General features: G+C 29.5%; 1 protein-coding gene across 2 annotated transcripts in view; it reads left to right on the forward strand.

Annotated features, from left to right (window-relative positions):
- Positions 1-1,366: 1,366 nt before the first annotated feature.
- The window catches only part of LOC121131962 (UBA-like domain-containing protein 1), a 28,815-nt gene continuing 13,848 nt past the window's right edge, over positions 1,367-16,333 (forward strand). Inside the window, exon 1 of one of the 2 annotated variants that reach the window (XM_040727380.2) lies at positions 1,367-1,877. In XM_040727380.2, coding sequence (XP_040583314.1) covers positions 1,770-1,877 — 108 coding nt within the window. In that variant the 5' untranslated portion in view covers positions 1,367-1,769. The remainder of the gene's footprint in view (positions 1,878-16,333) is intronic. The other variant, XM_040727386.2, reaches the window with a different exon arrangement.

Genomic DNA, 16,333 nt, shown 5'->3' on the forward strand with positions numbered 1-16,333 from the left:
ATATGCGCTATGAACTTCTTTTGCACAGTTTATTGTTTTCACGTTTTTTGACAAAGATTCATCTCATGTCATTTAATGCAAGTCAACGTTCCGGACGATGTTATGTAATTTTTCTTTAGATTTAACTAGAAACATAGACTATCAATTAAAACCATAGTTCATTTGAATCATAATTATTCTCTAAAAAATTATACTATTTAAAAAAAAAAATACAAAACCCTAATCATCTACGAAGGGTATACATACATATATATACTATATTTTTTGATCGAGGTTACGTGAATCCTGAACATAATTCATATACGTATTTGTATTTGTTTACTTTTCATTTCAACCATCTTGTCTCCTCTTTCCTTTTTAGGCTCTTTAATAATAAGTAAATATCATTATTCATAAGTTACAACAAACTACATTGCACATGACTCATGAGATTAAAATCAGTTTTACTTGCATATACAACAAGTCAGTGTACTTATCAGTTATCATTCAGAAAACACTAAAATGAATATGGAATGATATCTCTTTTGTAGGTTTTGCTTATGTTGACTTAAGTGCAAAAAATGATTTCATACTAATAAAGTAAATACAGAAAGTTGAAACTTTAACCGTTTTTAATCATAATTCAATTTAATTAAAATATGTGTATCCTATTTAATAATTAATTATCATTTTAACCCCCATAGAATACGTATTACACATTTATGAATTAATCTAATATTATAATCGAACACATAAGGGCTAAAATGGAGTTAATTCACAATTTAATTCTTATTTTAGATACAAAATTAACATTCAAATAATTTTTTCGAACACTTCCTTTTTTTATTTTCATGAAGTTGGTTGTTAAAATGAAAATTAGCAACATTTAAGTAAATTTTGAAGCAATTTGATTGAAAAAAAGGATGAATAAGTAGTTATTAATACTGAGAGACGATTTTTGAATCCATGCTTGAAACAATTGGCTTAGATATACAAATGCTGTGAATGAATGCGCATTGAATATAATATTCGTATATATTTTCATTATATAATTGGGTTAAATTAAATAAACAATACATTTTCTGTGTCATTTATATTATAATTTTTTAATAGTTGAACTTTTTATAAATTATTATTTTAAATGCCTAAGATATGAGCTATTAATTTTCCAATTAACTGCAATTACGTAATTAATATGGTAAAAAAAATTTGCACTCATGTCAAGTACAAAAAAAGAAGTCGCTCTATATCCCCTAATCAATGTTCCCCCTCACTCAACAGTAAGTACTCTTCAAGACTCATACTGAGAAGAGGGGAAGAAAAAAAAAAGAAGTATAATTCGGCGTGCTTTGAGGTGAACTCGCCGGGAAAAGGGAGAAATCAAGGCGGACACACGTTTGAAGGAACAGCAGCATACACACATAGAAAAAGTTAAGAGAGTAAAAATACAGCAAACTTGACGCAATTCTTCCGAGAAAAAAAGTGTGTGTATGAATTTATTGTATAATAATACAGATCTTTGCTTCTTAGTTCTTAGTGTTCTTCTATTTAAGTTGAAGGGGGGATTGAGAGTCTTGTGCGTTGTTTTATATTACTTATGAGTACATAGTTTAAGTAGCAATTCTCCGGATAGGGTGGATTTTCTCAATCAATATACCTCTATAACAAACAGTGTTCTTGGTGCAGTGTTGTTACATGTGCCTCTGAGTCCATCATAGGCATTAAAAGAAGGGGTAGAGTGTTTGTTTTATATATCGAGAACTGAATGTGATAAACACATCCAAGGAATCATGGATACTCTCAAGGAAAACGTGATGATCAATCAATTTGTCCTTGTAGCAGGTTGTTCTCGGGATCAAGCTACAAAGATACTAAGCCAAGCTGGTTGGCAATTCCAAGTAGGATTTTTTGTATTTTTCACGTTGTTATCTTATAACTTGTATTCATTTCTCCGTTACTTTCTCTCAAAAACATTTTATTAAATCAAGCATTAGGAGGAATGAGGAGGGGTTATGCGTCAGACTTGAAGGTCAACAATCCTTTCTCACGTTGGTGTTGTGGAAATCCCTGTGAAGACGAATTTACTCTTCATGCACCATGATTCCCGTAATTAATATGTATACAATATATATATTTAAGCATACGAGTAAATCATCGTCACATTCTGTTTACATGAGAGGAAAAAAAGCTTGCGTAATAGTTGACTGATCAAAACATAGGCCCGAAAAAGATGATGAGAACGGTTCAGAAGGAGTTCAATGTTCTGATTTTGCTCCATTGAGAGGCCCCTTTTATTTTTTCTCTCTTAGTTCTATTCTTCTCCTTTACTCTTTCGCTCTCTAGTTAGTTATCTTAGCAAACATTTTAGTTAGTTGATATCATCACAGATATTCACTCATCAGGGATTTTAGTCTCCATTATCTTTTTATTTTTCATATTCATAACTTTATTTTGTACAAATAAAAATCGTTCCTAATTTTGTTTGTATAATTCATTAATGATTGATACAAAGACACTCAAAGCCTGACTCTGTAGGTACTCATAATATATGGCATGTGGGAGTTGGAAATTTTCGCAATAAGTGGCCTCTTTTCGAAGGATATTTGATTATGTGGGACCTTGAACTTAATGATATTTGTTTTGTTTCTCCATAAGAACCCTATCAATGTTTTGCTATTAATTTGATAACTTTATCAATTCACAAATAATCCATTGCAATATGTCATAAACTATGACCAAAAAAACATAAAAAATCAAGCCATTTTAATGCAAATTGGAGTAGTTATTTTGTTGTTTTTTTGCAAATGGTTCCTTGACCTACAAAATTATATTTTCTCCCATGTACCCCTGCGTTTGTTATTGTTGTAATGAGTAATTTATCATGGTTCTATGAAACATTGTTAGAAGGCCTTGATAAGACCTTGACTGACTCTTTGTACTGAGGGATTTTATTTACTTAAACACTTATGGTTATATAATATGTCGTCTGCATGTTACAACCAAAAAATGAAAAGAAACATTTTAAATGAAGAATTAATACATATTGTACTATGAGCGAGAGAATGGAATAATTGAAATTATATTTGATGACAGATAAATTAATAGTCATATTTGATTTCTCCTATGAAAATTACGAATTGATAGGTATTTTGCGGTGTATTATATTAGTTTTAATGATCGCAATGGGGCTTGAAATTTGTACTACAAAGGGCATAATTACTTGTATTTACATGCTACAGTAAAACCTGGTATAAAAACCATCTGTTTTAAGCGTGTTCATACACTAAGCGGTCATATCTATTTTTCAAATTTAGAATTATTAACCAATAGAAAACTTCTCTTAAGCGGTCACTTCTTTTGTTTTTCGCGACTGAAACTCTTAGTACAAGTTTCACTGTAATGTTCGTATGTTTATATAATAATTGTTGAGGATCAAGGAGGGCAAGTTTGCTCTCCTACAAAACCCTGCCCATGTTACAGATCTGTACCTTCTAATACATACACAATAAATATATCAAAATGAAATCACTTGATATTTGATAATAGTTATAATGGTAATGGCTGGTGTTGTGAGACGTACGATTTGTAACCTGTACAAAGAGATTGTACAAGTTACTACTATGTATATACTTAACTGTATTTTATTTTAAGAGAGAGAGAGAGGGTACACGAAAGGAGAAATTCAACACCATGTTCTGCTTTAAGTAATATCTACAATCTACGTTCATAATATATTTTGTGATTAAAAACTCAAAGAATATTGTGACTTTTTTATTATTAATCGTTGATTGTATGTATGTAAGTGGAGTTCTGATCTACATATTTGAAGTATATTTTAAAGGGAAGGACTTTTGTTGTTTACTATTGGTTCTCAATACTATGTTGTAGGACTTGTTATTTATCTATAAATATTGATTGACTTATGATTTGTTGCCATTATTATAATGATATATTTCGCACATAAAGTGTGTGCCTGATGTGAAGATTTGTTTTCTTTTTGTGAGATATATACACACACACTTACTTAGAGAGATTTTAAAACTTGTTTTATTTATTTATTTTAAAACTATGGATGTATGTATTATTAATTTGGACTTATATAGTAAGTTTTATATACTGTTATAAAAATGTTATGAATCAAAAACAAAATTGATGGACACTGTTCTTAATAATAAGAAAGTCGTTTAGATATCCATCTTTTAAGAGATAGATGGATATATGTAGTGATGATTATCGTGTGTATAATGGCAAGTTAAAAAAGAAGAAGCCAAAAATCGACATGGTAACCCTGATAATTTGAAGATTGTTTTGGAGGGAACAAAAAATATCACGCATGACATTTCATTAGATCAGCTACAATCAGCTGTGACAAGGGAGAAGGTCATTACCAAGAACTTACAATTATAACTTTACAACAAATTCTCAGGGTTACGTTCAGTCTTTTATGAGGACACACGAATGTTCAATCAGGTTTTGAATATAATTCAGTTCGTAAAAAAAAAGTTGACTACTCAGGAATTAAATAATAATCAAAAGTGCTAAGGAAAAGAAAATTCATTCTTCAGATTACAAATTCCAAAAAACGGGTCAGCCAAAAACTCACACGATTTACATCACTATATATATGCAAAGTTGTGCCCTGTTCAGGTTCAGTGGTTCTATCAGTCTCGGTTCTTTCATTTCAACGGTCTCGGTTCTTTTTATACCGGCTCAGCTCAGTAATAGGCACTTAAAACATTTGGCGTTGCTAGAAAAATTTGTGCCCAGTAAATAATATTAGATGCAAACAGGGCCGAACCTACCTTAAAAACAGTGCACCTAGTTCTAGCAGGTTTTGTTAGACAATGGTTTTCCAAGTAGGGGCCGTGAGGGATGGGGGGACGCAGGAAGATGGAGAATTAAGGATCATTTTTCCGTCTACAAATACATATTACACATGTTTCGTATAAAGGGGGCCTCGCCTAAAAATGTATTAGTGTGGGGGGCTTGGCATGGTGAAATTTGAGAAACCCTTGCTTAAGAAATATAATAGTTATCATATTATTGGGCCCGACAATCTTTGTAGCGTACCTGGATCTTTAATCTACCCCAGCCCTTCCCTCCTGTATTTACACCGTGTGGCGCCTAAAATCCCTTTTCCAGATGCATAAGAAGCCCTTAGCTATTTGGAACTCAGTCACGACTGTATCACCCTGGCCTCGTAAAAAAAATCATTGGAAAACGCTGTAAATTGCGCAAAAAAAAAAAAAAAAAAAAACTCAGAAAATTGACTTATTGATTAAAGGTATTCTATTTTATTTATAAATTATACATTCTATATAGGAGCAAAAGCACAAGAAAATAAAGACCGATAATCAATATATTGCGGTCTCGGTTCGACTTTGTCCGTTCCGGTTCTAGCGGTTCAAGAACCGGAACTGCAAGACCACTAAGGTCACAACCTTATATATGTGTGTGTATGAATGTCAGATAGCCAATCTTCCATTGCGACTCCTCACCTTTCTTTCGAAAAAAGAATTAAGACCTAAAATAATAAGTTAGTAGTCCGCTTATTGCGCCGTACTTCTCATGCTTTTGGAACTATTATTCTTTTGATAATTTTTGTTGGGGTGTTTTTCCCAACAATAGAATACTATGTCTGAAATTTTAGAGCTAATCAAACGCCGTTTCGTAGTCCATCAAAGTTTGGTCTTTTTCAAAGGATACTCGAACTTAAGTGAGACATAACTCCGATCAAACTCAACCGATTTGAAAAATGTTTGCCTTAAAATACTCACAGCAGCACGTGCTTAATTTAACTTTAATAATATTATAGTTGTATCTTGGTATGTCGGCCAATAAAAAGCATAACATGCAGGGTATTTATTTCAAAACGGAGACAGTCTTAGACATAAAATATAAGTTGTTCAGAATTCTGAGTTACGTACCTAGAGGGTTATTTTATTTTGATCTAACAAATTCATGGGCTCTGGAGGGCAAGTTTATTTTTGTTTTATTGCTAATAAGTTGATTTTTTTTTTTCATAAAAAAGGATAAATTCCTCGTCTCTCAAAAAAAATTTAAGGTATAGGTTGTGGATTCGAAAATACATCAAAGTTATTGTACTAACGGGATAAGGGAGAACGTATATTGAGTACAAATTAACCAAAGGGAAATAAAGAGGATTAGCAAGATAGTCTTAGTATTTATGTTGTATATCGACAAGTTTGACTAAATCCTGGAGTTATTTTAAGCATTCATAAAATAATTCGAAATAAAATATTGAATACAGGTACGTCCTATTGTAGTAGAATACTATCTTACTTTGGAACGATGAAACGTTTAAATATTTCTTCGTTTTTTTCAAATCTCTTTTATTGACTTAATAACAGGAAAGAATAAAGAGCAAATAAAAGTCATCATCGTTTGAAAGATGTGTAGTATCTTCATTTGTTTACCTTCTGTGTAGGTAATTGTTTGTAAGAGCAAGTAATTATAGTATACAAATAAAATGAAAAGGAATACCATTTTATTATTTTAGTTTTTAAGGACAACAACTCATTAAGTCGGTGTGTGGTGAGACTCTTGATTAGATAGATAGTATTGTATATTGAAATATGATGCGTGGTTCATTCACCTCAAATATGTACAAATCTTATTTAATTATATACATATATTCCTCTTGCTGAAACAGATCACAAATCCAGCAAGTAAATCCTTTTTATGTATGTAAACCATTCTTTAAGAAAATGGTCGTACGCTATACATTATACATAGTGGTGTGTTGGTCCTTATTTAGGATCTCAGTCCAGTCCCGTTATGTCGGTCCTTAAAGAAGGTAAAATCGATCCCGTGACGTCAATGAGGGTGTTTTCCTTTTTATAATTATTCCTTTATTTAATTGAATAAACTATATAATATGGTCGTATTATATTTTATTATAATTAAAATAATAATATTATTTACAAGATATGTACAAAATCTTTATACATATTTTATATATCTTAATAAACCATCCATATTTTATGAAAAATTCCCTGGACTGGACCGAATAACCCACACAACACTAATTATACATAAACTTTTGGAAGAGCATTTTATTTTAATTTAAAAAGTTTCGTTCTTTATATATGTATAAGCGCAGTGAGCAACTTAAATATTCATTAAATGCCTCTAGGTTTCAAAATATTTCCATATATATTTATAAACTGTTTATGAACAATAATGAAACCACAAAACATATTCTGCTTTTGGTTACCTACATATATCATGGATTGCCCCTCAAGTGGATTTAAAAAAAGAATATTTAATTATTGGAAGATAAATGAGACTTTTAATTATTGCAGCTCCTGTTACAATCATAGATTTAGTATTAAGGATCCGTAAATGTGGACAGTTATTATGAAAAAGGCCTCTTATTTTGCAAGAGACTTTCAGATCGATTCAGGTTATGAAGTAATTAGATTAAATATACTTAGAATCCAATTATCTTCTTTTGACATTTGTATAATGTACGTACATAAGTAATTCCAGCTTTTAATTATTGGGACTCAAATATCGTGTGGCTTATTATATATTTATTAATTATGTAAGTACATGACGTATCTGTTTAAAAGGCACTCAAAGTACATAAATACTTATATTTCTCCTATGGGTTACATAAAGTTTAAGAGTTACATTGAACCTAATGCGGATTTTTAATCCTTACAGCAAGTAAACCTTATTTATTGAGGTGTTTTGTGACATTTATTTCAAAAAGTCTAAAATTTATTACTTGCATTTTTCTCTCCTGTCTAAGATAAACACAGAAAGAGACAATATAGTTCAGATCAAGGCACTTTTTCGTATTTGTCAAGCGGGTGTATCCAGACCCACTGTGTACGCAGTCCGAAGAAGGACGATGACAGCATGCAGAAGCGTCCAGGAGATGGATGGAAGAAAATTCTTGATACAGAATTGACCAAGAACCTTTTAGAGGCAGACCTAACGACACCTTGGCTCCCATCCTTCGAGTACCACCTCACTGCGGCTGACTTCATGGGCATCCTGAGGACACAGTTAATCCTATGGGTGAAGACAACATTAATAGATTAAAATTTGGTTCTCTTAGCGAACGGGGCCCCTGCAATTATATCCTAAATGGTCCAGAATTTTCTCAAGAATAAAATGGACTTATGATCTAAAGAAATATGGCTCCCATAATTGGACCTGTTGGAATTTGCCTTCTGACCACACATCCAAAGCCCAAAGACTTTAAAATTTGTCTCTCCAAAATAACCTCTTGAGGACTTCTCTTGACGGTGCTGGGGGACTATGGACGTACACTTCATAAAAAAATACTGGCGGTCAACGATGCTGAGGGAGGTAACATTGAGTAAATTAGTTATTTCAATGTATGAATATAAAATTTGTAAAAAAGTTTCATTAAATTTGGACACGTAATCTCAGAAATACATCTGGAAGAAGTTATTGCATTCATTTGTAAAGATTGAAAATCCGCACCCGGTGCAATAGGATGCGTGAATAACTTGACGTGACATTGAATTTCTTTAATGTCATCATTTTAAGTAATGCTCAATTCTATGTAATATACATATATAGATTTGATGTAAATAGTCTCTTTATCCTTGACATATTTTTGTTTTGTAAGACATTCTTATATAGGGTGTGCATGACACATTTTAATCAACGTTCATTCTCTGCTAATTTCATCACACTCAATCGATGAGTAACATAATCACACTACATACATAGTCTTAATACTCGTGTTGAGAAAATTTCTCTTTGGTTATACCTGAATGAGGATTGATAATATATATATAATATGTGTGTGCGTATGTATGTACTTCATCTCAAAATAAATTGACCTTACATAATATGTGTATAATACGTCATATAATCTTAAAATATATTATCAAAATATTAGGGGCGTCCAAAGGATGTATATATATATTATTATTTTTTTTGCTTTTGGATATATTTTTTTTTAATCAAAAAATAAAAAAATTTCAAAATTACATTCTTTGGTAAAAAATTCAAAAATTAAATTTCAAATAGAATTTTTTTTTTTATTTCAAAATCCACATCTATTCACAAAAAAATCCAAAAATCTAGAACTTCTACACATATAATTTTTTCCAAAAAAAAAAAAAAGATCAAAAATTTACGGCTTTACACAAAAAAAAATTTAAAAATTTAATTTCAAATATTATCATTTATTTTTTTAAATTTCAAATATTAAATATTTTCTAGTAGAAAGCAAAAATTCCTTAATTTGAGTAGGGCTACAACCCCGCCAGCCCACAAGATCATCTTTGTGCTGAAAATCGGCATAAATTGGCTTGCTGATATCATGTGGAGTAAAGTTATTATTTTTCTTTGTTTCTATAAATTAATTAACCTTTCATAACATGCATGCCAATTTAATTTATTGATTGATTATTATAATTATTATCATTGGAAAGCGGAATACATTTAAAATATTAAGAAAAAAATCTTCACATTAGACCAATGTTTCTCAAACTCTGATCCACGGTGCAGTAGTCCAATAATTTTATGTTGGCAGCCTCTAAGATATTATTGTTCTTATTATTCTTCACTATAATGAAGCTGCTGGTTTTTTGGTCGGGGGGTTCCCCAAAACGAATGACCTTTTTGTTTTATAGAAAAAATTCCTTAAATTCATTTGGGGGGGGATAATTTTTTCCCCCAAAGAAGGGATTATTTTAATCTTCTCCATTTTGGGGGGATACAGCCCCCCACCGGACGCCCCTGGTAGTAGTTGTCTAGGAGTAGTAATGGTTGTAAATCAAAAGCATTTTATAACGTACGAGTTTTTTTCTTCTTAGCAACCTAAACAGGGTTATTTTTAAATTTTTCTTATATTGTTGTCATTATTCTTGAAGAGAGAACAATTTAGTATAAAGTGTAATAGAGAGTGCGTGTGCTCATAAATGACGAAGAGTAACAATAAAGAGTTATAATTAGTGATGAAAACTGGCGTATTTTGGGCATGTTAAAAAAAAGGAATCGAAAGTCAACATGGTAACCCTGACAATTTGAAGAATGTTTTGGAAGAGAACAGCTTAGTAGTCATGACGTTTCATTAGATCAGCTACAAGGAGTTGTGACAAGGGGTAGAATGAGATAAACTCTTGGTAATACTCCTATGTCGATCCCCAATTCTACTCTGAGTCCAACAAGGGCTTACAATTATAGCACCACAACAAATCTTCAATGTTAATCTACATCTTTTATGAGCACAGATAAATTTTTAATCCGGTTTTGAATATAATTGAACGTAGTAAAGAAGTCAGTTTACACTTCAGGTATTAAATAATAGTGACAAGAGCCTAGGTGGAGAAGAAAATCTACTCTTTAGATAGCTAATTTAAAAAAAACACAAAAAAGTGCTGCATATGAAAAACATTTTCTAGTTGGTGAAAGAAAATACTTCGACATTGACACCCTAGTAAACAAAATATTTTGTTTCTTCTGTCATTATCAAGCAAATATAATTTGAACATGTTCATAAATAGAGGTTTCTCTCCAAAAGAAAAATTGAGATAGTAAAGCTTTAATTTCTGCGAAAGTCGCGTCTTGACAATAGAAATTAACGTAGATAAATAGATTTTATTTGGAACCCCAACCGATCAAAGGTTTCCGTATGAAGTAAAACTTTATTTTTTTATGTGTAATATAAAAAAATAGTATAATTAATAAATATATTTATTATCATATAATGAATATCGTATTTTATTTTTAAAAAAATTGTCAAGGAATTTTCCAAGAGTACAAAGAGCAATCAATGCTTGCACGCTACCATTTGATGAAGAAAGTAGGGTTTCTAGATGAAACTCTCGATGAACTGCCTAACAGTGGACTAAACAAACAATATATTAAGCAGTTGATCAAAGAGAGTATGAATAGGTTTGACAGTTATTCATGCTAATATTATAAAAAAGGAATACTTAGTAATTGGAGTCGTTGCTTAAAAAGATCCCCGTGAAAGAATGGCAAGAATATATTAGGCAGAAAAATAGGACTGGGATGTTTGGGCCCATTTACAAAATGGCAAGCAAAAGAATCATGTACTCAAATAAGCGGAGAAAGAAGGAGAAATGCAGATAATATATATGAAAATCAAAGCCTTCTGAACACTTTACCTACAGCGATATTCAACCTCCATTTTTTCAAGATTTATCAATAGAACAGAATGATGAGTAAAAAAAAAAACGAAGAAGCCATTACGAGTTTCATCAATTCAGAAAGAAATAAACTGATCTACCCAATATCTTGCTATCTTGACGGACAGATCGTAGAAATTTTCATCTCTCTATTGGAAGACATTAAATTGTTCATTCCATCAATTACCCCTTGATTGGCAAAAATTTAGAGGAGAGAGACAGAGAATACGGAAACTGAATGATGAACTCTCAAAAAAAGAATAGCATAAATTAAAATCTATTGGTTGCGATTCAAGGATTGATAAGACAAAATTGATTTAATCACTTGATCAAAAGGAATATGAATATATTACAAAGAACGAAAGAAATCAATAAAACATTATTTCGTAATTATACACTTATATTTTAGATTAAGGATGTTTATTAGAATTTTTTTTTGATATAAGTATATGTGATTGTATTATATTTGAAATAGAGTAGTACTTAAATTAAGGTGCTGAGAAATAGTATTCTCTTTGCAAAGGGGGTTTTGTTTTTTCTTCTTCTTATCAAATAATAAAAGATTTTTTTTTAGCAGAAGGTGAGCGCACAAGTCTTTATTGCCCTTTGAACCTTGACAATTTTTTAATAAAATAAGATATTCATTATAAAGTAATACACACATTTTTTTAATAAAATTATATTTTTTTAAATGACGCATTACACAAAAACGGTTTAATTCATAGGGGAACCTCATTTCTATTATCAAGGTTTAAACCTTTTTTATCTCAATTTTTGTTTTAAACGATACCCTCTAATGTTCACATACTTCTATCACTGGAAAGAAATGCAAATTAAGGGGCAATACATGAAAGAATGTGCATTTGTAAATTGGTTGAATGTATTGTGGGCCTGAAACAAGTGCAAACAATTGCAATAGTATAATTGTTTTGAGATATCAATGATTAAAGCTCTCAATATCAAGATATTTATAAAGAATAATTATGTACGTGTGGTACTACCCGGCTTTGTCCTGAGTAATGAGGCATTGGCTTAAATACAATTTTTGCATTAATAGTTTTCATGAGCACACTCAGACGTAGCTACTCAATACTTATATCAATTCATGTGTTCAGTCCTCAAGAAGGAATAATAAAAAGAGTTTGAGGGGAAAAACAATATGTCGGATGACTGATGAGTACTTTAGTCTTAATGACGCTCACTAATAAAAACAAACAAAATTCATTTTAACATACAGGTGTTTATATTTAACATATACCAAGGTTAATAGAAATACAAGATTAGACTAAAGCATTAAACCAAGTAGCGCATGTAACGTCATTATTAGGGGGAAAAAATATCTTGTTCCAAATTTTCTTTCTTTGTCCACTAGAGGTATTATTATTTTAAGGATTTTGGAGAATCATTTCCTGTTCTCTCGTGAAGGAGTCAATTACTGTACTTCATTATTCATATACTTTTTGCTTGAACAATTATGGAGAAGGAGTTATGACTCAAAATGATTTTCACATACAGAATCGTTAGCAGGTTTACAATTAGGAAGATATTTTAGATTTGATATCCATTTTTTTCCTTTTTGCGACTTTTTTCGCATTTTTGGGAATGAAAAATTTAAGAAAGTTAACGTTTCCTTGAAGCTTTCGGAAATTTCACTCTGTTGTATTTATGCATACTTGAACACTACAATGACATTATTTTGGAGTAATTTGTTTTCAAATTTGCTGTATTATAATATGTAAATATTAAATATTTAAGATAAGAATCAATTATATACGTATTATTACTTATTCAATCTTATTAATAAAACTACGTAGTACGTACAATAAATAAATGAGTGACGTCATAGAAAAGCAACATCTTGCGAAAATATTATGACAAATATTGACCATTCTATCGATGCACTACTTGGTTTGATGCTTCAGGTTAGACCATCATGTAATCGAGCTTGATATAGTTTTCAATTTTATATTAATGTGAGCTAAAAATAATACTTGATATACTTTGGGTACCGATGTTTTTCGGTATACCTGAACTAGTGATGGGACGATTAATAGTAATCGGATAATCGGTGTTTTTTTCTGGAATCTGCATCGAGAAAATAATGGTTAATTTGTGATATGTAATATTTGTTTGATTGTTATATACATGCAGAAGTAATCGACATTGCTTTGAATTACGCAATTAATTCAGCACACATTCAAAAGTCCTCCTATGACCAATAGACATACAAAAAGCGTCTGCATTAATATTGATGAATGATAATTAATAAATGAATATTTCCAAATGCTTGAGGGAGGAACTGAGCTTTTGAACATAAATTTGATTTTCAATCTGGTAGCCACTAATTCATTTGGCAATTCCGTCGAGATTTAAAAGTTTAAACGTAATTCCTATTCTTCTAGCACTTGAAGCATTTCCGTACTAGAATATTATCTCATTATCTTCTTTGTTTAAATAGTAGTTACAACTTAAATTGAATTTACTGTTTAAAATTTTTAATATATATTCGTATTTGATAAATATTTTGTTTTAAAATCAATTTTCCTTCTTTAAGGGTGAATATATGTATATATAAGAAATATTAGTTGTCTAAAAACTTATTTTTCTACATATTGACATATGCATTCATATTAATAACCCACTAAAAACAAATTAATTATAAGTTAATTCCGTACTAAAGTAAAATATTGATGTGTTGACTATATAAACTGTTGAATTACGCTTATGACCATGATTCAAATTAGTTCAATTAATTTTTAAGTTAATCTTGGAAACTAAATTACGAAAACAATTTTTCAAATATAAGTTTCAATAATTCTTTAAAATATATATGATTTTTTTTTCGTCTGACGAGTTTTTTAGAGAACTAAAGTGTTAGTTTTTATAGAAACTAACTAGTTAACTTAAAGTTAATTAACTTTAGTGTAATTTTAGTTAAATTAACTCACCCATCCTTGGTTAAGTTAAAAATAACTATTTAAGTTAGTTTTATCAAGGTTTATAATAAAGATTATTCTGTCAGTCTCTCTGGCTTAAATTTTCTCCCCTTTCAATTGAACAATCAAAGAAAAAATAGAGATTCAAGTTACTACTAAAATGGAAGTCAAAAACAGCTAAAATTTTAGAATTTTTGAGTTTCTATCTAATTTTAAACTATACGTAAAATAATAATATAAAAACGACATTTTCTATGATATTGAGAAAATATCCCCTGTTGAAAAGTTTCATAAAACAGATAGTGTCTACACAGTGCTTAACTAAATCATTGTAGAACTAACGGTTATTTCCAGACAGTTTTATAGTATTTCAACTATAGAATAATAAATTAAATTTCACTTCAACTAATTAACTTAATCAAGTTAAGTTTAAGTTCCATTACATTGCCCAGCTCTGGCCATTATATTTTAAAAAATATTTCCTGCCCATTTCTGAACTACAAAATAATCTTTAATTAAAAAAAAATACGAGAATTAAATTTTATTTTATAAAGTGGTGACATTTATAATTTAGTCCCTCTCATCATCCCGAATTAAAAAACATACGGATTCCTCAGGCGAATCGTCCTTAATGCTAGTTTTATTTTATATTTTTAATTAAAAGATTATCCAGGGCACTCCGCAGGCGGAGAGCTGGAGGGGATGTAACCCCCAAATTAAGAATTTTTTATTCTTACTAGAAAGAGTAATATTAATTTTTTTCTAAAAATTTCATATTTAATTCCAAAAAAAATAATTTTTTTGTAAATAGCTATGGATTTTTGAAATTTTTCTACAAAAAGTGTAATATTTGAAATTTAATTTTATAAATTATTTTGTGAAAAAAAATTCAGTTTTTTCTATACAGCTTTGGATTTTCGTAATTTTTGAGAATTGCTCTGGATTTTGGAATTTTTTTTACAAAAAACTTAATTTAATGAGAATATTTATTTTATATAAGATTTTGCAAATCTTTCGTAGAAAAATTTATATTTGAAATTTAATTTTAGAAATTATTTTTCGAAAAACTTCAATATTTTCAAAACAGCTCTGGTATTTTGATTTTTTTTTCTAAAATTTTTAATTTTTTGTGAATTAATATAGATTTTAGAAATTTTTTGTATATAGTTAGACATTTTTGAAATTTTTGTTTAAAAAATGTAATACCTGAATTTTTTTTTTGACAAATTTTATATTCTAAATTTAATTCTTTAAATTTTTTTATAAAAAATTTCATTTTTTTTTGCGAACAGCTCGGTATTTTTGAAATTTTTAACAAAAATATTTAATCATTCAATTGTTTTTTTGGGGAAAATTTATTTTTTGCAATTTTTTTCCAAAAAATTCCAAACACCAAGCCTCCCTCCCCCAAATATAATCCTGTGGACGCCCTTGGTATTGCTATCATGACAACACTCGTAAACACTTACTTATAATTCCTCAAACCTCAATGATTATTTTGAGAGTAAGGGAATCCATCAAAGCAGTTATTGTATAATTACTCACAAGACAAGGAGTGTATATATTGATATATCAATATTTATTCCTTATTTATCTACTAGTATGTAGATTGTTGTTGCTTATAAGTTATTATTTAATAGTTCAATGGACCTTGGATTACACCTTCATGCCTCTTTTTTTTCTCTCTCTCTTTTGTTTCCTTGTGTTTCTCTCCTTCAGCTCTGTTGACGCCCTTTTTAAAGATATGTATGGGCATTCCTTTTGGTCAAAACAATCCAAAAGTTGAGTTTTACTTCATAACCTTTATCTGTATCTTAAAGATATAAATCAAGGGTGTCGCAGAATTTTATCTTCAAAAATTATACATCTCTTTAACAAAAAATTTAATTGTTTGTCAAAAATTTCAAAAATCCATAGTTATTTGCAAACATTAAAACATTAAAAATTATGAACATTAAATTTTTTGGAAAAAAAATTTCAAATATTTTTGGAAAATCAATTTTCTTGGAATTTTTTTTTTTTTTTTTTAAATTGTAAAATTAAAGTTACTATATTTTTTTATAAATAAAATATTAAATTTTTTGGAAAAAAAATTAAAAATCCATAGTTACTTGCAGAAAATTAATTTTTTTGGAAAAACATTTAAAATAACAAATTTCTAATATTTAATTTTTTTGGAGAAAAAAACTTAAAAAATCTATACATAGTTTTTCAAAAATTCAAAAAATTTAAAAAAAAAAATTCAAAAACTAA

Source organism: Lepeophtheirus salmonis, chromosome 1, assembly GCF_016086655.4.
Source record: "Lepeophtheirus salmonis chromosome 1, UVic_Lsal_1.4, whole genome shotgun sequence".
NCBI lineage: Eukaryota > Metazoa > Arthropoda > Copepoda > Siphonostomatoida > Caligidae > Lepeophtheirus > Lepeophtheirus salmonis.